Genomic DNA, 27,050 nt, shown 5'->3' with positions numbered 1-27,050 from the left:
TCTCTACTTGCTCCACAGAAATGCCAATGCACGTAGGTCCTGATAGTTGCATTGTCCCCACTTGATCGATCATCTTTTTAGTTTTGTGGAGTTAACTTTGTTACAGATATAACTATTGGTTTTTGGTTTTGCTGTCCTACTTTCTCCATCTTTTTTTATTATTCTATACATTTTTACAGTAAATGGGAAAAATGTTTTATCAGTATCTTTTCCTGCATCTGTTGAAATATCATGTGTATTTGTATTTGGATATGATGTTATTTGTATTGCTTGTAGGATGACTTTTTAAAAATACCGTATGCACTCCCACATATATATGTATGTATCTTTAGTCTGTTTTGGTAACACATTCTCAAAAATTTATCCGTTTCATCATTTAAATTAACATGAAGTTGTTTATAATAGTCTCTATATCTTTTTAATCTGTCCTGAAGCTCTAGTAATATCCTCTTTTCATTTCTATATGATTTATTTGTATATCTTCTTTTTTCAATATATTTATATCTTCTTTCTTTTTCTTGATTGGTATTGCTAAGAGTATTTGTTTTCCTTAAGTGATTTTCAACTTTAAACTTCACCAGTCCTCTCTATTATGTATATATTTTTCTGTTTCATTAATTTCTGCTTTTAACTTCATCATTTTCTTCCTTCTACTTTCTTTGAGATTATTCTGTTGTTCTTTTCATAGCTTCCTAAGTTGGTCACTTAGCTCATGATTCCTGTTCTTGATGTCATTACCCTTAAATATTGAATATATTTTTCACTGAAATAATAATATAAGGTAACATAGAGAAGCGCACAAATCATAAATATGCAGCTTAAGAATTACACAAAGTAAAGAAATCCACATATCCAAAAGAAGAAATAGAAGAGTATTACAACATTTTCTGGAATTTGGTACATATCAGTAGATGTTAGCTTGATGTTACATATTATTAAAAACCATTTCTCTTTTAAGTATAATGGTGTATAATCTAGTTAATAATGATTTTGTTAATAATAAATAGCAAAATATTGTTCTCATAACTTTGGAAGTAACAAATTTGCGGACTACTTAGGAGAATCTGATTTCGTGAATGTGAATGATTTATCCTGCATTTTAAAAGATAAAGCAGTTCCCTTTTCTGGTACAAATTACTTAATCAAATCATCTATGTGTTTTGTAATTTCTTACAAAATGGCTTATTCTTTTCATTTTCTCTAAGGTCAGATACTGCATACTGATGTGGTTTACTTGCATTGTGGACAAGGCTTCCGAGAGGCAGAGAAAATAAAGAGACTTTTGCTGAATTTCAAGTATGAAAATAAGTAACTTTTTGAGTACTTCTGTGGCTCAGCCAATCAGAGATACCTTTGAAACTCCTAATTTGGAGGGAGGGATTAAGGGAAGTGCTTTGGTGAGAGAGAAGGAATCATGTAAAACAATGCTGGGGCAAATTGTTGAAGAACTGTACATTTGGAGACTCCGGAGGGATGCTTCTTCCTTCCTCTGCCACCTTCGCTAATGACAGGTGGTAGTGTGAGCAAAAGTGAGCACTGAATTCTTTGATTCGGGGTTTCTTTCTCTTTCTCTCACTCTCTCATTTATTCTCCCTCACTTTCCCTCTCTTTTCCTCTCTCCCTTCCCCCACCTTCTTTTCTTCCTTCCTTCCATTCTTTTTTATGGATCTGAGGAGTAGATGTGTGATAGTAGTTTGAAGCTTCAGACATTATTTGACAACATATCACATAATTCAGTCCTGGTGTCTTTATTATGGCCTAGAATGCTCCAGAATTTCTTATCTATGTGTAAATTTGGTTCCTTCTAGATGGGAAGAAAGCTGAGTGTTCTTGATTGTTTGACAGTGAAATATTTCTCCATTGCCTCCCATACCAAAGGCAGGGGCATTGTCCTATTTTTTTCTACAAAAGTCTGTGTCTCCTTTGTGAAATAGTGGAGATGTTGCTTGGCTATATGAGAGAATAAGATCATCGTATGATAGTATTTGTGCATTCTGGTTATTTTCTCCTGATTGATTTAAACCATGCCTTGAGCTCATTCCATTTCTCATCTTGTTTATCCCTTGAAGCTGCAGCACGGTGGTGATTGGAAATGGAACTGCCTGCCGGGAAACAGAAGCTTACTTTGCTGACCTGATAATGAAAAATTACTTTGCGCCACTGGATGTTGTTTACTGGTAAGGATGTTAGGAATGTTTGTTTTCTTTGAGAGGCAAAAGAACTTCTACAGTTCCTTCTGTCATGAATTCTCTCTTCTCTTTTTGTGATATGCATCTTCTTTGCCTGTATACCACCTCTTACTGCACACAAGCTCTTTGTAGGACAATGTAAAGTGTCTGTCTCCTAGAGAAATTTGAGTTTCAATATCCTGAAAACTCTCATAGAATAGCAGGATAGGGCTTACTTGGTTTCATGGAGTTTTCCAGGCTGTATCTTATGGGAGGACTCTAATTAACTACTATCTAGGACATAGGACTGTGGATAACTTAGCTTTTTTTTCTCGCAAAGTTCTGATGCCTATAAATTGTTGGTTTTTAGAACTGACAGCCAAGGTAAGTGTTATCAATTACAGGTAATTCTGATATTCCTTTCTTGTTTGTATCTTCATCACAAGCTTTCATTTTATATAGGTATCTAGTTAATTTCTGAATAGCTTTGGATCGGCATGACCCATTTTTCTAGTCCTGCCCCTAGATCTGTAGTACTTCTGCTTTCATTCACCGTCGTTTCCTTACTTTACCTTTGGACCTTAGGTGGCCCGGCTTACCTTTTCCAAACTACAGTAGAATATTAAGTTCTTTGGGTTTAATTGCATGACAAGAGAATTACCATAGCTGATATCTAGGGAGGAGTGCACAAGCACCATCTTCTGCTGCTGTTTAAGAAATCTTGTAATTAAGTATAGTCAGCTGATGAGTATGTGACTGACAGGATCATCAAACAAAACCCAACACTGGAAGAAGAATCCTAGGATCCATGGAGGTAGGCCAAAAGAGAAGGGCCTTGTATTTAGTGTAGTGTTCCATCTGCCAAGAGTATAATCAAGATGTCAGGAAAACAAATTCGGGGTAACCAAAGGGAATTAGGAGGTCAGGAACAAGCTGTAGGTGCTACAGGGCCATGGTTCAGGAAAGGACCAGATTAAAAAGACCACCTCAGCGCCACCCCGTACCCCTTCTTGTTCAGAGTAGTCTGGGGAATACTGTGGATCTTCTCTATTCTGGGAACTGTGTACATGCATATAGTCCTTTTTTAAAAAGATTTTTAAAGTTTATTCATTCATGAGAGACACCCAGAGAAAGAGGCAGAGACAGAGGCAGAGGGAGAAGCAGACTCCATGCAGTCCAATATGGGATTAAGTCCCACCGCAGGATCATGCCCTGAGCTGAAAACAGATGCTCAACAGCTGAGCCAGCCAAGTGTCCTGCATCCAGTCCTTTTGGGAACTGAACACAACGACCTGATATAGTTGGTTCAGTTTATTTCAGGCAACTTTTCTGATTTTTTTTTTAACTTGTTCATGTTTAATATAAATATCTTGGGTACGTTTGTAGTGCTTACAAATAGAACTTTTAGATCATTAAAAATATTAAATAGTGAAGGCTTCTTGAATTTCATCTGGTTTTGCTTATGGAGGGTCCATCTATTGAACTTTCAACAGTGTCTTACAGTAGAAGAAGGATGAGCTTTGGAGTCAGACAAATCTAGGTTCATCTTTTACTGTCACCATTTACATGCTAGGAAGTGTTACTCTGCCTCTCTGAGCTTTACCTTACTTCATCATTAAAATGGAGAGTGCTCTTGGTTTTCAGTAACACTTTGACATTTTCTTCATAATTATCTCGTATATTAAATATTAAAACTTCTTTTGCATTTATCTATTTTTGTGTATCTATTAAGAATTACTTTACTACATTATCTTTATCTCTATATAAAGGAATACTGTTTTTATGTTAATTATGTCCCTAGGCATAGTACAGAATTCTTTCATTGTTTATAATTTTTAGTTGATTCTCTTAGATTTCTAGGTATATGGTCATACCATCTGCACAAGATAATGAATTCCTTTTCAAGTTTTATATCTTTTGATTTTCTTTTACTCTTTTACTCTTGTCTAATGGTACCATGCAGTATCTTTGAAAAGCTGTTAAATAATAATAATGATATTAGACCCTTTTTTTTCTTCTTTTATGAGCATGTTTCTAGTACCTCCCTCAAGTCTAATACTGCCTTTTGTATATTTTAAAAAATCATTTAAAGGAAATAGCTTGGGGATCCCTGGGTGGCTCAGGGGTTTAGTGCCTACTTTTGGCCCAGGGCGCGAGCCTGGAGTCCTGGGATCGAGTCCTACGTCAGGCTCCCGGCATGGAGCCTGCTTCTCCCTCCTCCCATGTCTCTGTCTCTGTCTCTGTCTCTCTCTGTCTCTCATAAATAAATAAATAAATAAATAAATAAATAAATAAATAAATAAATAAATGAATCTTTAAAAAAAATAAAGGAAATAGCTTTTATTTACAAGTTTTTTTTTTTGTTTTTTTTTTTTAATTTATTTTATGATAGTCACAGAGAGAGAGAGAGAGAGAGGCAGAGACATAGGCAGAGGGAGAAGCAGGCTCCATGCACCGGGAGCCTGATGTGGGATTCGATCCTGGGTCTCCAGGATCGCGCCCTGGGCCAAAGGCAGGCGCCAAACCACTGCGCCACCCAGGGATCCCCTACAAGTGTTTTTAAAATAATGATTATTTTATTTTTTTAAATCAAGAAAGATAACGTTTATGCTTTTTTAGAATTTTACTATAATCATGTGTATTTTTTTCTCTTTTGACCTATTAGTATGCTGAATTACAGTAGTAGATTTCCTACATTTGAACCATTTTTGCAGTTTTGATTTGAACCCCACTTGGTTACAGTGTATTTTTTTAATGTACTGTGGAATCTCTCTGCTAGTATTCTAGTATATGCTTTTGAAGTCCTTAAGTAATGCAAATGCCTAATCATAGTTTACAGTGAGTGCTTTCAGAAAATCAGCTGTTTGACTTCATTTTTTTTGCCTGTTCCCCTTGCCTTTATAAGGAATCACTGTTTTCTCATCTAACACTTCAAAGTTACATAGTAGACTACATTTAAGTTAAAATTTCTATGCTTTCTCTGGCAGTCATTTTTACTACCTCCTGAACAGATAATCTTCTATGTGTTCCTGTAATCCTGTCAGGTATTCATACTGAAAAATCTTTTCCTTACATATCCACCAGTATATTTTCTCTTATTCATTCCTTCCAACACTTTTTCCTTGGCCTACCTACCATAGCTTAACATGCTCTGTGACTTATCTCCTAACTCATAAACCCTATACACCTTGATCATCCATCCAACTTCCCCTCACTCCCGTTTCTCTCCCTACCCTTAAGATATCTTAAAAATAGTACTGCTAAAAATACATATTATGGTAGAAGTTTTTCAAAGCTTCAAATCCCCATTACTAAATGAGAAAAAGCCTGGAATTAAATTGTAGGATATAATGGTGCTAAGGCTTAGTTACTTACATATGTTTAAAGTTGGAAGTGTTTGTGAAGAGAAGTTCTAAAATATTTTAAGTATGATTTGTTTTAAGTATATGCTGGTATGATATTCTGTTTTCAGTCTCCTGGCTCATAGTAGGCACATACTCATTTTTTGAATATCTGAATATTTGTTTCTGTTCATGTTAAATTATTATACTTGATTATTTTCTGCTTTTGACTGGGTTTTTCTTTTGTAGAAAATAGTGTTTTTGTGTGGCAGTGGTAAAATTTATTGAGATGTAGAAATGGCTAGCTCCTTACAATACATTTATGTTTATATGCGATATATCTAGTTTCTCCTCCATGGAAACCTTCTTAAATCAGGGGATCATGTTTTATTTATCTCTACCTCCTTCTCATTGAACATACTCTGTACTTATAGGACCATCTCAACAAATATTTACTAATATGAATTCTTAAACATTAAGGTTTAAATTACTATTAATCAGATAAATCTTTTCAAGCCTGTTGACCAGAATTACAATATGGAACAACTGTAGAAAATTTCCCCTCAGCTTAAAGCTCTGGTAAATCTGTGACTTACTGTTTTCTCTCTTTTTTCATCGATAGAGAAATTTGCATTTGGCAGATTAGAGATTATATTTTGACCAAGATAAATGAAAATTTCTGAAGTAAAAATATGACATGATTAGAGTTATATATTTATTTAATGAACTGTGAAAGAATTAAAAGGAATGTTTAATATTTGCCTTCTTATATTTCAAACTATGATTGGCACACTTTACGCTGATAGTAGAAACCCTGCTAGAAATTACAGCATTGTGTGCATTCTGTAGAATCATATGAGACCACTTAAAACCTGGGAGCAGTAAATGGAAAAGAAAATTTTGTGCTTTAATTCAAACCCTGCACTTAATATTTCCACCCTGAAAGCTGCAGTATACAAGTGATTTTGAAGAGGCAAATATAGAAAAAAAATTAATTTTGTTTCCCAATGCCCTAGTTCATTAGGATAATGAAGGAATTAGAAAATAGAGTGATCTGAGGAGATGCAATGTGTGATGAGGGGATGAAAAAAAGGGAAGGGATACAGGAGAGGCATGGGGTTGTGGGTTTGAGGTTAGATGTAGACCAGCCGGTTTGGCCATTGAAACAGAAGTGGATGACTAGATTGTATTAGGAGAAAAGGGTTGGTGCTAGACATCTGTAAAGTACACATTAGAGAGGTCTGTCTTCTTTAATTCCAGGAAGGTACCAACCATTAATAGAAAGAAAATATAATTTAAGAAATCATAATTCTGTTCCTTGAGATAAATTGTTGTATCTTCCAGAGTCTGACTTAATTGCAGGGAATATCTTGAGCTTCAAAGGGTTAACTCATTTATGAAAAATGTCTAAAAGTGAAGCTAATGAAAGTCTTTTGCTTAAAATTAAAAAAAATTTCTTTAGAGATACTAATATTTGTTATTGCATACTGGAAAACACAGATAACTGATAGGTGTTTCTATTTTACCTATATTTTAGACCATATTTCTAGATTGTGTATGTTATTAAAAGGAACTCACACTGTACATGTTTTACATCACTTCCTCCACTTAATATATTCCCATGCTGATCAATGGACTTTACAAAGTCATTGAAAATTGCTACAGTTAAACTCTTATATGATCTTACATTTTATTCATTCCTCATTGTGTGACAGCTGGCTTTTTCTAATCGTCCCCATTATCAGCAAAGGTACAATGAATATTTTCGCATTCACATCTTTGCACATAGCTTTATTGCTTTCAAATCCATTCTAAAAAGTGGACTACAGGTTTAAAGAGGCACCTTACCTAAACTGAAAAATGCTTAAATTAAATGCTTAATTACCAAACCCAGCTTATTACTGAGATTATATCATGCTATTTCTCCCAAAACTTCTCAGCACGTTCGCTAATTTGAGATGCCTTTATTTAATATTTATATCACAAGTATGTATAAAAGTCCAGATAAAGGGACGCTTGGGTGGCTCAGTGGTTGAGTAGCTGCCTTCCACTCAAGGCATGATCCCAGGTTCTAGTCCCACATCAGGCTGATTATGCAAGTAGTTTTGTCCATTTTGTGTTTAAATTCAGGCTTGCTTTATTTATTTATTTATTTATTTATTTATTTATTTATTTATTTATTTAGAGATTTTATTTATTTTATTTATTTATTCATGAGAGAAACACAGGGGGGTGGTGGGGACAGAGACACAGGCAGAAGGAGAAGCAGGCTCCGTGCAGGGAGCCTGAGGTAGGACTCAATCAGGATCAGGCCCTGGGCTGAAGGCGGTGCTAAACCACCGAGCCACCTGGGCTGCCCCAGGCTTTATTTTGTATAGAATTCTAGATTTTATTTTTTTAAGATTTATCTGTCTTTTACTTTATGGCTTTTGAGTTTTTTATTATTCTTGAGTCTAGAATATTATAAAGTATATTAGTTTTTGTGGAAAATATGAACCTCTTATATGTCCAAGAATATCAAGATTTTTTTGTTTTTTTTATATGCAGACCTCCCTCAAGTTTGTATTTTTCTATCTTTTCTTTAAGTCTTCTGACTTCTTTGTGAAGCCATAAAACGTCATTATCTTCTCAGTTACTGATAGAGTTGCTTTGAAGCTTTAGTCTCTAAGAAACCAAAAATTAAACTGAGGACCTTAATCAGTTTAGGTAACAGAAACAAAGAATAGAAAGCTGTTAATTGGTTTTGAGAGTAGTTTTGAAAAAAGAATGGATGCTGATTTTTCCCTTTCTCTCTGAAGGCCTTTATTGCTAGCTGTAGTGTTTTGTAAACAGCAAAGACACTTGATTTCTTCCCCTTTCCTCCCTTCCTCTCCCTCCTCTTCTCTTCCTCCTTCCTCATTTTTTTTTCTCCTTCCTCCTCCTTTTTCTTTTTTTTTTTCTTTTTCTTCTTTAATTCTCTTGTTTGGTCACACCATATTTTAGTCATCTCTCTCTCTCTCCTTTTTTTTTTTTTTTTTAAATTCATGAGAGAGACAGAGGCAGAGACACAGGCAGAGGGAGAAATAGGCTCCATGCAGGGAGCCTGATGTGGGACTTGACCCCAGGACTTCAGGACCATGCCCTGGGCTGAAGGCAGGCGCTAAACCGCCGAGCCACCCAGGGATCCCCTAGAAAAGTTTTTGAAACACTTGAATTGTTGAACCTAATTTAACAAGATGAACTGGCACAAGAATAAATGACTTGTGATGTTAGAAGGAATTTTCAGTAGAGTTTTCGATGGGATAATTTCTAAGGTTTCCCTGAAATCTGACCATTGAAGATTCTATCAGAATAATGTGTAGCAGATCTCCCAAACCACCTGGCTCTAGTTTTTTTGTTTTAGTTTAAAGAAATTTACTTTCCTTCAAATCAATAAGCTTAATTATGTGATTTAAGATTTATCTAGCTATGTAATGCTCGTTATGTTGTGAAGTTTATTTATTTTAGAGAGCCCATGTGCACATGTGAGCAGGGGAAGAGGCAGAGGGGAGAGAGAATCCCCAAGCAGACTACACTCCCTGCTGAGTACGGAGCCCAACACGGGGCTCAGACCCAAGACCCCAAGATATGACCTGAACCAAAATTAGGAGTCGGCTACCCAACTGATTGAGCCATCCAGTTGCCCCATTATTTTACTTTTGACTAGTGCAATAATTCTGCTTTTCTTGTATGTAAGATCAATTTCTTTGTATTTAAAAATACTATCTCCTCCATTTCCAGTTTATAGCAGTGATGAAGGCCATGAATTAGCTTTAAAACTTGTGATACCTAAAAATTTTTTTGGATATTAATTTGAATACTATGCTTAATGATAAGTTAGGGTGATAGAATATTTGTCTCACTTCTTTCTACATTAATGGCTTGAGAAAATGTACTGTGATATTGTAGAATTTTGTTACCCTTCACTTACTGACTGATAATCCTTTTTCCATTTCTGTGACTATCATAAACACTAGACTCTTTTTTATACGGCTTCCTTTCTGGGATGTTTGTGACATTAATTACATTTTAAAGTAAAATTATTTTACAACCCATATAATTTATATTTATTTTGTAGAAATGGCCAGAATACTTTTAAAAATATATGTTTAAATAGACCACTTCAGTGACGTATATTGGAAAGGAGGCATAAGGAATGAATAATTGTGTGTGTGTGTGTGTGTGTGTGTGTGTGTGGCTTTAAAATACTGTTTGTATTCAGATTCAGCTTGACAGTTTTTGATCAAAATAACATATTTTTTACCAGTTTTGTAACCCATGTGTTTCTGTATCCCTAAGTCCAATTTAAATATCTGCAGGAGTTACCCCAACCCCCCTTAACTGTAGCCCTTCTTGCAGATCTTTGTTTATTGACTTAGATTAGAACTGGCCTAGAGCCCAGTGATGGTCATTTCTCGTCTTAAGGTTTTTGGTTACAAATCTGCTTTTGTTGCCAGATCCAATAAAGATTCTTGATTGTTTTTGTTAGTTTTATTACAAGTTCTTGCCAAAGATAAAATGTATTATAACCAAAACAGATGTTCTGTTTAGACAAGTGTATTTGCTATAACAGAACCTAAAATGTAAATTAAAACAACAGTATATTCAGCTTTAATGTAACAAGTGATGAACTTTGGGATTTTGTGAGTATTTTTGAGAACCTTTAGAAATGGAAGGAACAACGCCTTATTTTAAGCAATTGTTTTACATTTTTTCTCTATTCCAGTTTGTGTATGTACAGTCTTAAACCCCTAGATCCTCCTCCAAGCTAACATTTTACTGTGATCTTGAAAGTGGAATGGAATTCACCATTTTCATCTGTACACAGTTCTGTTATTAATATACATATGTCAGATAAACAGTATTTTCTGCCATAGAGACATCAGTTACATAGAATAGTTTTTAAGATTCTAATACTTATAGGGGCTCTTGAGTTGGTTAAGCATCTGACATCAGCTTGCGCCGTGATCTTGGAAACCTGGAATCAGCCCTGCTTTGGGCTCCGGCGCAGTGGGGAGTTTGCTTCTCCCCACCATGCATGCATGCTTGCACACTCTCTCAAATAAATAAATCTTAAAAATTCTAATGTTTATAAATAATTATTCACAGACCTTTCCATAAATTCTTTACTTAGTAAAGTTAGGAACTATGTTATAAGGTTGTATTATAGATCTTTTGGGACACTAAATAACTGTCTCTGTGATTAGGGCCCAGAGCGGTTTTGATTTACGCTGAATTCTGTTTTGTAGTGAACACAAACGTGTAGTAAGTACAAGATGAATGTATTTGTATTATGTAATTTTAGCTCTTTTTTGAAATCATAGTTCCTCAATAAATTAGATATGAAAGGAATAGGGCTACATTATCAACAAATTACTAATGGGATGAGTTTTACTTTGAGACTGTTAACTCTTTTGCCTATTCTGGTTCATTTTTTCCTCTTCTCTTTGGCATTAAAGAGCTTGCTGTTTTTCCTCACCTTTCGCTGACATTTTTTAAAAAAATGTCCCATTGATTATTTGGGAGCATTTAAGGATTTTTTTTTTTTTAATCCATCTTATTTGTGTTTTATATGGTTTAGGGTTTTTTTTTTTTTTTTTTTTGGTGTGTGTGTGTGTGTGTGAGAGAGTGAGAGAGAGAGAGAGGAACCTTTTGAGTCTAATGTATTTTATGTGGCTAAATCTTTGTATTATGCTCTTCTAACTTATTGAAATACCACTTTCAAGTTCCCCCACATCCGTACATTTCTAAGGTTACACCCAGCTTAATTCCCATTACTTTTCTGCTTCACAGCACTTGAATTTTGAAGGGACCCTAACATTTGGGTTCACATTATGATAATTAGGTTTCAGGGGCATGAGGGATTAAAGATGTCTCAGGTCTAGTTGCAGAATAAAGTTCAGAAGCACTTGTAAAACTTGCCTGATTGGTGGGTAGAGGTGCTTTTATTTATTCACTACTCATGCAGCATTAATCCGTATTTCATCAGGTACCTACAGTGCTGTAATTCTAGATGTGACCTTGGGACTTGATTTACTTCAGCTCCGTTTTCTTTATTAATGTGCCATGAAAGAGGTACATGAAAGATAGCTAACATCAAAGTACCTTTTAAAGTAAAATGGTTGATAGGAATTCCCTGGTATTTAACACTGTCTGTCAAATGTTTCAGCTGGTTTGCATCCTTTTACAAGCTATTGCTTGCTGCACTAAAAGAAATTTAAAGCAGTTGTTTCAAGTCTTTTGTGGGAGGGCTTGGTTATGGTGGTGGTGGCTGGCGTGGTGGTGGTTGGGTGGCAATAGTTAGCCAGAGAAGGGAGTAAATGAGAAGTTAAGAACATATTCTTTTTCAACTCTGCTCCTCCCAAGATGGTTTGTTTTTGTGTTTTTCTTTGGGTTAGAGAGTCTTTAGTCCAGAGTGGGGCTTACGATTAGAGTTGAGGAGGTACTCATTTTGGTTATAAAGAGATTGAAGAGGGTGGCCAGAGAAAATTCATCAAACCTCTGTTAAAGACAGAATAAAAGGCAAAGTCAATATCTTATTCAGAGATTGTTTAACCAGTTCAACTTCACAGCCTGTTTATTCTTTACTGAACCATCTGAGAAAAAGCTTTTAAACATAGTAATGTGGGAAACTGAGTCTCAAGAAGAACAAAGGAAACAGGACTCAGATAAGGTTTGCCATATGTGTATTGTGGAATATATATTTTCCTGTAAATGTGTTTTAGAGGCTGTTGTCTCTGTTCTAGGCTAAATATATGGGGGTAGAATTCTTGTAGCTCAGTTTTGAAACTGATTCCTTCTTTGTTTCACAAACATTTGTTGGAAGTTTCTCTCTACTTAAGAAAAAATGTGTAAAAGCATTTTGCTCTTCAGATATAATCATAAGAATTATCTGTAGATCCATTCCTAACATCTTTACCATAGAACTATCTTGATCTAAACAGTAAAAAATAGAAATCACAGAATGTTTTAGAAAGTGAAATTTGCTGTCAAATTTATACTTTGTTTTCAAATTACTTAATCTTGACTTACAGAATTCTTTTAAAATCTACTGTAATAAAAACTTCTTGTAATTGGTTTTTGTTAAAATGTATTTGTATAGTATTAAAATGCCTTAAAAATAGCATATTCTCTTTCTATTGATATTCTGTAATTTTGTTTGCCTTACCTGGTTAACATTTTATTCATATATGGCAGGAAAATAAATTTCAACCCAGACCTAGTCTTGGCGATTTATTGAACTAACCTTTGGCCTGTAAAGTGTAAGAAACCGACAGTATAAGTAACACAGAGAAGTTTAGTAATAGCCTTTCTCATTGTCGACATAGTGCTCCAGAGCTACAGAAGTCTCCTGAAGACAGGTAGCTTCGTTTATGTGGGGAGTGAGCAGCATATGCAACTTATTTGGCATTTGAGTCTATAACAGTTCCATGGTTTCATCCTAACACCGTCGCCATTGCCATTGTCACTTCTGCTTGATATTTTCAATTACATTCAGTAATATACTGAGGATGTCTCTGGCTCTGAATTCAAATGGTGTGACCAAAATACAAACTTTGAGGGGGGATATAGATGTGAAGAAGCTTCTGTGATGTCTTTAGAGTATAAGAAATACTTTGAAGATATGCATTTCTATTCAGATCCTATGCTCTGATTTCTAAGGGTCAATGATTTCCTTCTCTTCTAGGTCCTAGGCTTATTTTGAATTAAAATTCACTGGTTATATTAAGAGGAACCCAGATACCTTTTTTTCTTTCTTACCTTTACTTCTTTAGTGAAGGGCCCTTACCTGTCAAATTCTTTGGGGAATTCTGTATCTCATTCTAAATGTGAAATGCTACTTTTATTTAGATGGTTTTGACTGTGGTGGGAAAAGTAATAAGTAAAATTTCTACCAAGAGAACAGTCTTTTTCTGTTTCAATAAATTTTTGTATGGTATAGAAAGACTGGAAGGATGTTAGATACCCCTGCTTAAATTTTCATATTTGAAACTTGATAGTTTTCTCACTCATGGTTTTTGGCAGGGGAGTGTGAGAAGTGGATAAAAGAAGTTGACTGGACACTCTACCAGTAACATGTTGGGCTTTTAAAGTATCTTAGATCTTTCAGGTTTGATTTGCTTTTACTCTTCTTCAATTTCTTACTGGCTTTCCTTTTTTTTCTCCTTCTTCTAGCTACATTTCCTTAGTGAGAAGTGACAGGTTTATATGAAGGGGGAGAGGAAAGTTTATCTCCAAAATCCAGTGTAAGTGTAGCATCCTTTATTTGTTTTTACATAGAAGCAATAGTTTTCATTTATTATTTGGTCCGCTCATCTGGACTCCTTTTCCGTTTCATATGCTTCTGTTTCTCCCACTTCTTTTGAATAATTCAATTTCTACTTCTGATAACTCTTTTCTGTGCACACTTGCACCTCTTCTTTGCTCTTCAACTTAGTGCTCCGAATATTTTCTTCATTCCCTGTATACCTTCTTTGCCTTGATAATTTCTCCATCCACTTGTGGGGCTTCATCTTTGCATCTGTGGGTTCTAAATACACATCCTTATTTTGAAGTCTCTCCAGAGATCTGGGCTTAAGTTTCCATGGCTTGCTGCCAGTCATTTGAGTATCCCTCTGATACCTCAGATTCAACCTAATTCAACTCCTAAAACTTTTTCTTCATGTGTTTTTATTCTTTTATAACTCTCTACTTTCTAGCAGTTCCATTGGGCACAAAATTGATAATCTTTGATTTCTTATTTGGCTATATACTCCATTCAAACTGCTGTCAAATCCTATTGATTCTCCCTCTGGAATGTTTCTACTATTTCTTTCCTTCAGTGTCTCTTGTTGCCATTCCTCTTCCTTTTGAGAGTTTGAGCCTTTCATAAGCTGGCCTTAAGCTATATTTCTAAGATAAGCTCTTGATATTCCCCTCTCAACCCAACCATGGTGTTCATTATTCAAGCTCTTATAATTTAAGTCTGCATAGTTCTTTGCGTTATGCCACTGATACCATTCATTAAGGAATCATATAAGTTAGCATTCCTTTATAGGAATTAGCACCAAGTTATAATTTATAAAGCTATATTTTATTAAATAAAAGTTAAATTAGTCCATTTTCAATATTTTGTTTTATTTTCTAAGGTAATCTCATTTAAATCTTCCCTTGATCTGCTTCTATTATTTGTAGTCAAATTGTGATTCCTGTGTTTAGTGGATTCCACTTAAATCTTTTCCTCTCATAACAAATATTCTCAGATATCAGAAATTCTTATATGCCAGGTAAATAAGAATATTTGTTCTTTGAACAAGTGTGGGTTTCTTTTTCTACTTTTGTAGTTAAGAGAACAGTCTGTGGAGCCAGATTCAAATTGTAGCTTCATTCCTTACTGCCACAGTGAATATAGTCTCGCTTAGTCTTTTGGTCTCTTTGTCTCTAAAAGTGGGAATGATAATATTATCTACCAGAGGATTTGGAGAAGATAAAATGGGGTGAGACAGTTAAAAATCTTAGAATGGTGCTTGGCACGTAATAATATAATCAGTAAATGTCAGTAAAAGGTTCTTGGCTGTACAATGTGGCTACCCTTTTGCTTATACCACCACCTTACCTCACAACCCCACCCCTTTCAAACTAAACTTTGGCCTTGTTAGCTCAGGAAGAAGGTGGCCTTTACCAAAGGAAAAAATGAACTATAAGTTCATTTGGCCTGTTGTGCTGCCAGGTGGCCATTTAAGGAGTTTGCAAGGTTACCTTTGATTAAGCACATTTTCATCATTGTGTTCCATCTACCCCATTGTACATTCTTTTATTTCTTTAAATATATTCAATATTAAATATATTCAAATACTATATATTTTTCATGTAACAATACCAACAACTGTGTGTTTACTGGTTCAAAAGCAAATTTTGTTACTTCTGCTGACTTAGGCACATGCATTGTATAATATTTTTAAAATTATGTCTTCATTTTACCTGGAGTTTTAACTCTAGAAAATCTTGGATGCCTGGATTTAATGTGTTTTTCTTCAGAAGGGATGGAATTTGCCCCTGTTATATAGTAGTGGTGCTATCTTTTACATACTTTCATACACTAACTCATTTAATCCTTGCAACAACCTTATAAAGTTGCTCTTTGTGTTTAAAAAAAAAGTATCTAAAACATGAGACTCAGAAATGACAAAAGTAAAAGAATGGAAAATTATATCCTAGTCAATTACAAGTCAAAAGAAAGCATTTCCAGATGTCATAGAGGGCCCATCAGGCCGTCAGCACTGAGCAGTGCAGAGGCAGCAGCAACAGGCCCTGTGGCTTCAGTGGTGCTTCCATGCTGTTGCTGATTCGAGTCAGACACCTGCTTGCAGGAGTATATCTGCCCAAGCTCTGAATCTTGTTTCACTGAAGAACATCTGGAAGAGATACCCCTTCAGCCCAGGATGCCTTGTGAGAAAGTGAGTTCACACCTGTTCACACAAATTGCCTAAGAGCAGTTTATTTTTGGCATCTTTGATGACAGCTAGAAGATCTGAACATTTACTGCCAGGATACAGCCAAAAACCTACAGAGATCTAGAGAAGCAGCAGAAGAGAGTACTGGTTCCAGAATTTTATATAAAGAACTCCCACAATTCTATACCAGAAAGCCAGACAACCTAATTAAAAAACAAATAGAGAACTTGAATAGACATTTCTCCAAAGAAGAGATACAAATAGCCAATAAGCACATGGAAAGAAGCCAGACATTGGACAAATATTGCATGATTTCACTTACATAAGGTACCTAGAATAGGCAATCTTCAAAAAGACAAAAGGGGATGAAGGCCAACAGGAGGAGAGGTGGGAGGAAAGATGGTAGGGCAAATTATTATTTAATGGGCATAAAGTTTTGGTTGGATAAGGTGAAGAAGTTCTAGATAGAGACACTGGTCATTGTAAAACACTTAACAATGTATTTAGTATATTTAATGCCACTGAATTGTATACTTATGAACAGTTAAAATGATAAATAATATGTTATGAATACTTTAACACAATAAAAACAAAATTTAAAGCAGTGATGGTGATAAATAAAAGAATAGAAACAATATAAAATATGTTCTATAAGCACAATAGAATGAAAGTAGAAGTTAGAAATTTGTGAAAATCACAAATATATGGAAATTGAAGAGTATGAAATTATTAATCCTAAATAATTAAAGAAGTAAAAAAAGAAATTAGAAAACACACTAGGGCATCCCAGGTGGCTTGGCGGTTTGGCGCCGCCTTTGGCCCAGGGAGTGATCCTGGAGATCCAGAACGGAGTGATCCTGGAGGTCCCGTGTCGGGCTCCCTGCATGGAGCCCGCTTCTCCTTCTGCCTGTGTCTCTGTCTCTCTGTCTCTCTCTCTGTGTCTCTTATGAATAAATGAATAAAATCTTAAAAAAAAAAAGAAAGAAAACACATTGAATGGAAATAAAAACATACCAAACTTTTGTGATACAGATAAAGGAGTGTTAGGAGGAAAACTTACAGCTATAAATGCCTATATTGAAAAAGAAGTTTCAAATTAAAAACTTCCACATATGATACTGAATAAAGAAAAGCAAACTAAACTAAAGCAGGAGAAAAAAAATAAGAAGAAGGAAGGAAATAGTAAATATAACATAAATTGATAGAGAAGAGAAAAACAAATTCAGTGAACTCAGAAGTTGATTCTTAGAAAGCATCAGCAACATGAACAATCCATTAACTAGATTGACCAAGAAAAAAAGAGAAGACTAAAATCAGGAATGGAAAGAGGACATTACTACTAACTTTACAAAAATAAAAATGATTATAAAGGAATAATAAGAAAAATTGCATACCAATAAATTAGATAACTTAGATGAAATGGACAAATGCAGAAAAGATACAAACTACTCAAAATGCCTCAAGAAAAGAGATTATCTGAATAGACCTGAAACAAAGATAGTGAATGAGTAATCAAAAACCACGAAAAAAAATGAGGTCCAGATGGCTTTACCACTGAATTCTACCACATATTAAAATGAACAGCCATAATAATTCCTCACTCACTCCTCTAAAATGCAGGAACTTAGTCTAGGAGGCCAGTATTACTCTGACAGCAAAACCATACCAAGAAAACAATAGACCAGTATCAATTATGAATATGAATATGAAAATTCTGAACAACGGACTAGCAAACCAAACCTAGCAACCTATAAAACAACACACCATGACTTGGGGTAAGAGAGACTTACCCCAAGAATGTAAGGTTGGTTCAATATCCAAAAATCAGTTAATGTGATAGATCATGTCAACAGAATAAAAAAACAAAATTCATATGACCACCTCAGTAAACACTGAAGAAGCATTTGACAAAATCTAACATCTTTTCAAAAAAGCAAAGATTAGGAGAACTTCCTCAGCCTGATGAATGGCATGTGAAAAACCACAGCTAACATCACAGTTAATGGTGAAAGACTGGATGCTTTTCACTAAGTTCAGGAATAAGATAAGGATTCTATTCTGACCACTTCTATTCAACATTGTATTGGGTTCTGGCATAGCAGTTAGGCAAAAAATAAAATAAATAACATTTAAATGGGGAAAATAAATAAAACTATCTGTTCAGAGATGACATGATCTTATATGTAGAAAATACTAAGGAATACACTAAAACTGTTTAATTAAAATGTTCAGCTGGGTTGCATATAAGACCTTTTACAACAATTAATTATATTTCTATATGCTTGAACAACAATCAAAACATGAAGAAAATTCCATTTACAATAGCATCTAGAAGAATAAAATACCTAGCCATGAATTTAACAAAAGAAGTATAAAACTTACTCTGAAAACCACAAAACATTGTTGAAAGAAATTAATGGAAAGATCTCACAAGTTCATGGATTAGAAGACATTGTTAAAATGACAATATTCCCCAGACTGATCTACTTACTCAATGCAGTCTGTATCAGAATTTCAGCTGACTTATTTGTAGAAATTGACAGGTGATTCTAAAATTCATATGGAATTGCAAGGGATCCTTAATAGCCAAGACAACCTTGAAAAAGAATAAAGTAGAAGACTCAACATTTTCTGATTTCAAAACTTACTATAAATCAATGATCATCAAGACAATGTGGTTAGTGGCAGAAGGATACACCTATGAATCAGTGGAATAGAGCTGAGAGTCCATATATAAACCTTCATTTCTTTGGCCAGCTGATGTCAGCAAGAGTGCTAAGATCATTCAATGGGGAAAGAAGGGTCTATTCAACAAATGTTGGTGGCACAACTGGATAGCCACATGCAAAAGAATGAAATTCAACTCTTACGTTATAGCTTAAAATGGATCAAAGACCTCAATGTAAAACCTAGAACTATAAAATTCTCAGAAGAAAACATAGGAGTAAATCTTCATGACCTTGAATTTGGCAGAGGATTCCTACATATGACCCCAAAAGAAAAAAATAGATAGGGCAGCCACCCGAGTGGCTCAGCGGTTTAGCGCTGCCTTCAGCCTAGGGCCTGATCCTGGAAATCCGGGATCAAGTCCCATGTCAGGCTCCCTGCATAGAGCCTGCTTCTTCTCCCTCTGCCTGTGTCTCTGCATCTCTGTCTCTGTCTCTCTCTCTCTCATGAATAAATACAATCTTTAGAAAAAGGAAAAAGTAGATAAACTGAACGTCATCAAAATAAGTCTCCTAGCAGGTGCTCAAAGAAGTTGGGAGGTATTGTGGATAATTAATTAAATATTCACTAGATTCATTGAAGAGTCTGTATTGCAAAGAAGAGCCAGAGGAGGAGAAATAAGTATCACCGTGATTGGTGAGAGGTTGTGGTAGCGAAGGAGTCTCTGCCTCTTTAGCAGGTGAGATGTCTAGTGCTAAGTCTAGGAGCATAGACTTCAGACTCCTGCAGTCTCAAGTTTGAACTTCAGCTCTGTTCCTTGCTAGCCGTCTGACTTTGGGCAAGTTTCTTTATCTCTCTGAGCTTCAGTTTTGTAATTAGTAAAATGAGAATAATAATATCTGCGTCTCAGGAGTGAAGATTAATAAGATATCTGTATTGTGCTGAATAGAGGACACAGCGTAAAATAGTGGTTCGGAATATGGGCTGTTAGGTCACACTATGTGTTCCTGTTGTAATGCTGCCACTTACAAGTTGTATAAACATCAGCAAAGCCTAACCTCTCTATACTGTACCTAGTTTCCTCAGCTGTTGTATGGGATAACAACAGGGTTGTTGTGATGATTAAAGAAAACTGATACATATTGTAGCACAACAGTGTTGGATTCTGTAAGTGCTACCACACAGTAGCTCATAAGAAGTCCCATTTGATTCTGAAGTGCTTTCAACTTCTTGTCTGTAGAATATCATCTCATCTACTCTCTCTTATTCCCAGAATTTGCTGTTCTTGAGCTAAGCACTGTTAGTTTCCAAGTGTCTCAGTCATACTGCTTAGTAGTATGTTTTCTCAAGAGATTCAGAAATTCCTTTTAAAATTAAAGAGTGACATCCAGTGAAAAGGACCAAATAAAGCTATGTGGTAAAGAATATGGTCTGTCATAGCTGTTCATAATCTAAGACAGAGTTGAAGTTTTGGGTTGAAAATACTTTGAAAATTGTTACTTCTATAAAATTTAAAGGTATAAGGTAGTTGTTAATAATTTTAAAAGTGGTTTACATGAGAATTGGAACACTTTGAGAGAGACTGTGATGAAAATAGATTATTTCCTCTGGAAACACTGAGTTAGACTGACTATTCATTGATTTCCATAATGATGGAGCCAGAAGGTCTCAGACAGTTCTAATATCCCCCATTCCATTTTATTCTTGCTGAAAATTGTCCAGAAATGTGATGTATATTTGTTTTGATTCCAGTCATGGATCATGTAGGCATGTGTGAAAATAGTTTTTCTGCCTAATTATAGCTCAAAATCTAGCTAAACTAAGTCATAGTTAAATTATTTGTGTTGGAATATGTTTCTGAATGGTGTTTTTGCATTTTAGAAAATAATGTATGGCAGTAAAACTTTCTTTCATAGTTGCCACATAAATTTTACTTCTCATGTGTCTTTTGAGATTCATACATATTTACTTGTGAAGTTGTACATTTTAGTTGTATTATTTAGTACTGCTGATTAGCCAAGATACTACCTCACCACAACAAATTATTCCTGCTTATTTGCTTTGTCAGTAGGTCCATGCTTTGTAGAATGTGATTTCATAAACTAGGATTTACTCTCAGTAAGAATTTCAGATTGTTTGTAAAAGAAAGGTTACTTCAGTCAAAAATCAGGCAACTTGCCTTCAAATACTGACTTTAGGGGTTTTACTTGGAAAATATTTTTACTTTATAGTAAATCATTTTGTGATATAATATGTATTTCTAACTTAAATCATGGTGTCCTTTTCTTATAGGTGAAAAAAAGTAGATTTTAGTAAATTCTTTAATTCAGGCTTTTTTGTATACTCTCATGGGTTTACTACTGCTTACACCTATTCTTACTCATTTCTAAGAGGAAGCCTTGTGGTTGAGTATTATATGCACTTTACAGGTGGAAACTGGACTATAGACCAATATGGATTAAACACTTAGTGGAATGGGGACTTAGGTCCAGGTTATCTGATCTTTAATCTCATGCTATTTCCAGCACACATATGCTTTTTTACATCTGTTGTTTAAATATGGTAGGTGTTTCTGGAAAGTTTGACTTAAGGGAATAAACTTGCCTATTTTTAACACTCTTAATTTAATATTTAATCTTTGTTCATTTGGAGATGATGGAGACAATAGCAAAAAACTTCTAAACAAGACTGAGTTTATATTCAGATTAATCCATTTTCATCTCTTTTTTAGCATTAAAGAATTTCCCCAAATCACACATAATACAGTATTGGCATCAGAATACCCTTAGAGACCTCATCCAAGTCCTCAGGTTCCAGAAGGGTCATGAGACTCAGTGATCAAGACTGCCAGATTTTGTTCTTTGTAGACCTCAAATCGTTTTTTTATTAAGGTAGTGGAATAGAACACCTCTTGAGTTTCCCATCCTCTCCCACTATTAAATGTTTTAGAATTCAGCATGAACTAAGCTTGTCTTAATACTAAGTTGAAACTATTTCAACTGTTTTTTTTGTTTGTTTGTTTGTTTGTTTTTAGGAAAGCATTCTGGAGGAGTGGACTTTTAGGGATAAACTAGCCCTTGTTATAAAACTAGGCAGTCTTTGAGCTAAAAGGAAATAAGTTTTGAGCTGATAGGAAATAATCACTGAAGGATCACCTTTGCCCTAACATAGTTTTTATATGATGAAGAACGTGGGGGAAGAATGAGAAGGTCTCTCCACTACTTCTGGTGTGTTGTCCTATGGATATGACCTTGCTGGACCTATGTGTTAGGTGTTCTAGAAGAATAGTGGCATGACTGGGAGGGTAGGGCTTGATTTCTTGGTTTGGTTGGGAAGAGAAAACTTTTCCTTGACTCTTTCAAAGTCCCTGGCTGGGTCTGAAAATTAAACTGACAGACAGATAAACAGAGAAAAGCATGCACATTTATTTCATATAAGTTTAATGTGACACATGAGCCTTCATAAGGGAATGAAAACCCAAAGAAATGGTTAAGACAGTGTTTTTATACTAGGTTTGATGAAGAGTGGAAAGTTGTAGAAAAACATAGGACACAAAGGCTATGAGCTTAGGGTAGTAAACTGGTAGAAACTTAGCAAGACCTGAGTGTTGGGTTTCTTGGTATCCCTCTATCTTCAGAGGTAAGGATACTCCTTTCCTCGGATACAGGGAAGACAGCTCTGACACGAGAGTCTTATGGCCTGGTTCAGGGGGGAAGGGAGTCAGAGAAAGGACTCTCTGACTTTCTGTACCTGCTGTTTCTCTGTAGGTTAAAATAATTATTCTGTCAAAGTGGCAAATTTGGGGGCAACATCCCTGATTCCCTTCACTTTCAGATTTCGCTTCCTATTAGCTAAGGGAGTGTGCTCCAAGGGTAATTTGAGTGATTATTGTATTCTTGGTTGGTCCTTCTCAACAAGAGGTTTTTAGCTCTTCTCATTTCCCTTGGGAATGTAAACTAGCTGTAGGTTAAGAGGGACAGACCTTCCTTTCTTCTAACAGTAAAGCACAGAGGTTCATGTTTCCATGATTCATACAGGTATGGTACAGGCTTAAAGACAAGTATAATTAAATTACGTAAATTCCAACAACAACAACAAAAAAAATTACGTAAATTCTGAAAACAAAATCACAAGTTAAAAGCTCATAATAGAAGTGATGATCAATTGCTTTACCAATTAATTTCTTGTACTATTAAAATTTCAACTTTTTGTTCGTTTAGTTAGTGAGCTGTATTCTTGCATTGTAATGGAATTCGACTTATGAAAATTCAGGTTAAAAGCAGATTTTCATGAATCCACCTACACATAAAGCAAAATCATCCTCTTTTTGTTCAAAGCCAAGGTTGATTGTCACTTGGAAATAGTAGAGACTTTGATATATGCTCTTGGCATAAATGCCTGAATTTGATGTGCCAGAAAATTGTGTTATTTTTAAATTTAAAATATCTCTTCAGCAAATAAGTATAGTTTAGTATATTGATAGGATTTTTTAAATTTTTTTTTATTTTTATAGATTCAGGTTTTCTTTCCATCTGGGTTAAGTGATGGGTATTCTCCTTGAATAGACCAAACTGAAAGTTTCTAAGCCCAGAATTGTGGGTAGCAGTAGGGCTCTGGAAATAAGTATACTCAGGTCATGCAGATATATGTAAACTAAGGAAGTATAGTCTATAGGTAGAAAACTTTGGGAAATGGGGAGTCAATAACATGAAGATTTTCTTTTCCTGTCTTTAAACAGCCTTCAGGTTTAGAAGCATATTTAGAAAAATAGTGTTTTAACTATGAAAACCCCTTTGTCAAGACTTATGTCTTGACAAAAGCATGTGGGTCTGCTTGCTACTTTGCATAAGAGATGGATGGTAGTGATGGGGGTGGAGAGAAAAGATTCAAGTGTATTTCAGCTGCTTTGCAGGATAAGGCACAGCAAAGAAAATAGCCATGCTGTGTGTCTCAAAGGGCCCTTGTGTGGGTATTTCAGCTTGAAAGAGGATTAGCATTGGAAGTCTGTGATCATGTCAAACATTTGTAATTGAAGGTGGCTGTTGAAAATAATTCTTAACATAACTGGATTCTAGCAGTCTTGTTGATGATGAGGTAAGTGGAGTGAATAGGAAATGATCTGTTTGTCATCGCTTGAGCCACAAAGCCGAGAAACCTAGTCTCTGGGAATGGAGACTTAAAAAAGCAATAACATTGGGAAATGTTTGATATTTCAAATCAAAGAGGCTTTTGGTGAAAAGTGCAGAAGAAATATATACATGGGAATCTGTACCATTGAATTTTTGCTTTTAATATTGTCTCTTGCCACAGTTAAAATCAAACCTTTTGATTACTTTAGTAGTCACAGGTCATAGAATGACTTTTGCCAAATTGTAAACCTAGATAACATAAGTGCCTGCCTCATGTAAACAGTTTTATTCTGTGAGCTTGTTGTCCTGTTGTGTATATTTCTGTCCTTTGAAATCAAGTTTAAGAACTTCCTGGGGAGGCATGGGGGAGAGTTCATGGACAATCAGTAGCTCTTTCTAGTAGATGAACATGACTTTTAATTCTGTGGGTAAATTATAAATATTGCACTACATGAATTCATCTGGACTTTTAGGTAGAAAGGATGCAGTATGATTGGCTGCCAAAGAACATCTATTGCACTTGTACACTTAATGCTGCTAATGAGTGAACACTTCCACAAGGCAGTCCATGTGATATGCAGCTTTTGGAAAATGACAGAGTGAACAGGAAATGTTTTCCTTAGAGGATTTTATTTGCTCATCCAAGGCGATAGAGAAACATTAAATGATTTGTGGTGGATTTTATTTTCTTGAAGCACCTTCTATAACTTGAAATTCAATCAGTTATTGTGCTAAGGGATGGGTGCACTGACCTTGTCAAACGAGTGAGCAAGGATTTCATTTGACTTTGGTTTGTTAGTTCACAATACTCATGTATATCTGGGTCTCTAACCTTGGCTTTTCATAACTCTGTAATCCTAGGCAGTCATTCACTATGAAAACACTTGTGTTTCTCTTTTTTCTTTGTATTTGTTCATTTGAAAAGCCTTTCAAAAGGAATTGCAGCCTGCATGTGATTATAGCTATCAATAGCACTTAAACTAACTGCTGAGATGAAACTTTTCTTTTTGGATCCTGCTAATTTCAGTTATCAATAGAAAAAGAAATTTTTTCCCCATTAAAATGCCCAACTTTACTAATTGGTAGCTGCTTCTTGGGTTGAGCCTAAATTCCTTAGGGACAGCATTTGATAGAATAATTTTTGACATTTTAATTTGACAAGAAACAATTCAGAAAAATGACTTAGACATGTGCCTGAAGTGAAGTCTTCTCTTGCTAGGGTTGTGATATTTGGTGCCGGGAATGCCTTTGAACGTCTGTAGCACTTTGTAAACCCTGTGATCCATTTAATATGATAGCTCAAGCTTCTTGGCAGGTGTTTTCATAGGAGCTTCACCTAAATTATTCTTACACAGTTGAAAGACTCCCCCTCCCCCCATAGATATTAAGACATGGGGCTGATGCCATAAATTCTTACCTTTGTGATAAAAACACTTTCCATAAGAACAATAAATTTAGGTATAAAATGTATAATTTTATGCCTCTTTATTCTTTAATTATATTATATTCTACCTCTTTCTAACTCAGAAATATTATTTACTCTAAAATTTTGCTCCTGGAATTTGAAAATGTTGGAACAAACTAGTTTCATATACAAATGATCTGTTGTATATCTTTGTATAATGGAAGATTTACATTTTTAAATGATGAAGTTAAAGCTTGAAGAAAATATAAAGTGTTTTTATACACACACACATAAGCAGACATGTTCATATTTCTTTTTTTTTTTTTTTTTTTTTTTTTCTCTTTTTTTTTATCTTTTAACTTTTTTTCCGGGACCCCCGCCCCCCGCCCCCCGCCCCCCCCCCGCCCCGGGCCGGAGCCCCATGTTCATATTTCTTAAAAATTATCTTAGAAACCTGCATTTCTCCAAGTATATTGGGGAATCGTCAAAGGGCCAAATTGGAACTGAAATGGGCGTTTGAAAAATACTTGTTGACAGAAGCCTAGTTTCTTTCTTTTTTTTTTTTTTTTTTTAGAAGCCTAGTTTCTAAGCCTGAGAAATAGGTTAAAAGAAAAGGAAAAATTGACTTTTAGTTTCTTCTTTGTGTGTGTGTGTGTGTGTGTGTGTGTGTTTCTAACATATGAGGTTTTATTTTTTAACCACCAGATAAGGTTAGAAATGGATACTCTGAAACTTGCTCATGATGATAGTGATTTATTCCAGGTGAGGAAAATGCATTCATTTTACTACCAGTATATCCCCCTGAGAGTGGGGGTGGGTAACTGTTTAGCAAAGCAGACTTCTTGGGGTCGATTGGTTACATTCTGTTACTTCTTTACAAGACATTATTAGTTTGTATCCTACATATTTTTTAGTGAAAAAAAAAAAACTATTTTAATGGATTTGCCAGTCATGTACGCGTATTTGTTTATTCTCTTGCTGTCTTTCTCTCTCTGTCTGAAAACATTTACTGTCTTACTTCCCTTGCCTTCCCTCCCTCCCTTTCTCTCCTCTTTCTTTCTTTTCCCTCCCATTTAAATATGGGGGAAAAGTTAACATCTTCCATATCACTGTGTAAAAATGCTTCTGTCTGTCATTTGTTTCATAAAGACTTATGAGTTAAATCATTCTATATCTATTTTTAGTAAAGTTACTTATTACCCTTAGCAATCTAGTGTTTATAATTGCACATAAAGAAGAAACACCACTATTTCAATTTCCTTCTAAGGATTAAAAAGTCATAGTTACATTAACATACATATACTTGGGTTTGTATTCTAACGTTTTTGTTTTTATAACTTTCAAATGAAGATGATGTTGCAATATGACTCCAAGTATGTGATGTGCTGCATTAACATTACTTTAGAGATTGTAGTTCAACTTACAGTCATCCTAAGTTTGAGTTAGAAAACTTGAAATTAACAGAAAAAATTCATTGGAGCCCTTTGATATAAAATATATTTTTAGAACAACATCAAGTCATTTAAAATTTACTTTGGAATAGAGACTTCATACTTAAACAAACTTAGGGGAAATAAAATAATTTTAAAAGTTTTTTCAGCCATTGTGCACAGTTACTGTTGGAGGTGATTGCCAGCATTGGAGAATCAGGAAGTCTGTAGTTTAAATTCCTCAGGATCAGATTATATTGCAGATTTTCTTTACACATGGTGTTAAGTACATATTAAGTGACAGCTATAACTTTCTTTTCCTTTCTTTCCTTTGGGAATCTCAGGAACACAGCTTTGGCTTTCTTCTAATTTGTGTTACTTTTAAATTTATTTTTAATTTTAAAGAGTATGTATATACCTGTAAGTTGCAGCGTGACTAAATATCTGAACAACTCAAAC

At 35.0% G+C, this 27,050-nt stretch overlaps 1 protein-coding gene across 1 annotated transcript in view; it reads left to right on the top strand.

Annotated features, from left to right (window-relative positions):
• The window catches only part of SRBD1 (S1 RNA binding domain 1), a 189,737-nt gene that overhangs the window by 59,852 nt on the left and 102,835 nt on the right, over window positions 1–27,050 (top strand). Inside the window, exons 13-14 of the mRNA XM_072768227.1 lie at window positions 1,206–1,296; window positions 2,070–2,177. Of these exons, the coding sequence (XP_072624328.1) occupies window positions 1,206–1,296; window positions 2,070–2,177 (199 nt within the window). The remainder of the gene's footprint in view (window positions 1–1,205; window positions 1,297–2,069; window positions 2,178–27,050) is intronic.

Source organism: Canis lupus, chromosome 11, assembly GCF_048164855.1.
Source record: "Canis lupus baileyi chromosome 11, mCanLup2.hap1, whole genome shotgun sequence".
NCBI classification, from domain to species: Eukaryota; Metazoa; Chordata; class Mammalia; order Carnivora; family Canidae; genus Canis; species Canis lupus.
The sequence above is the reverse complement of the archived record's forward strand: the minus strand, read 5'-3'. Positions and strand labels throughout refer to the sequence as shown.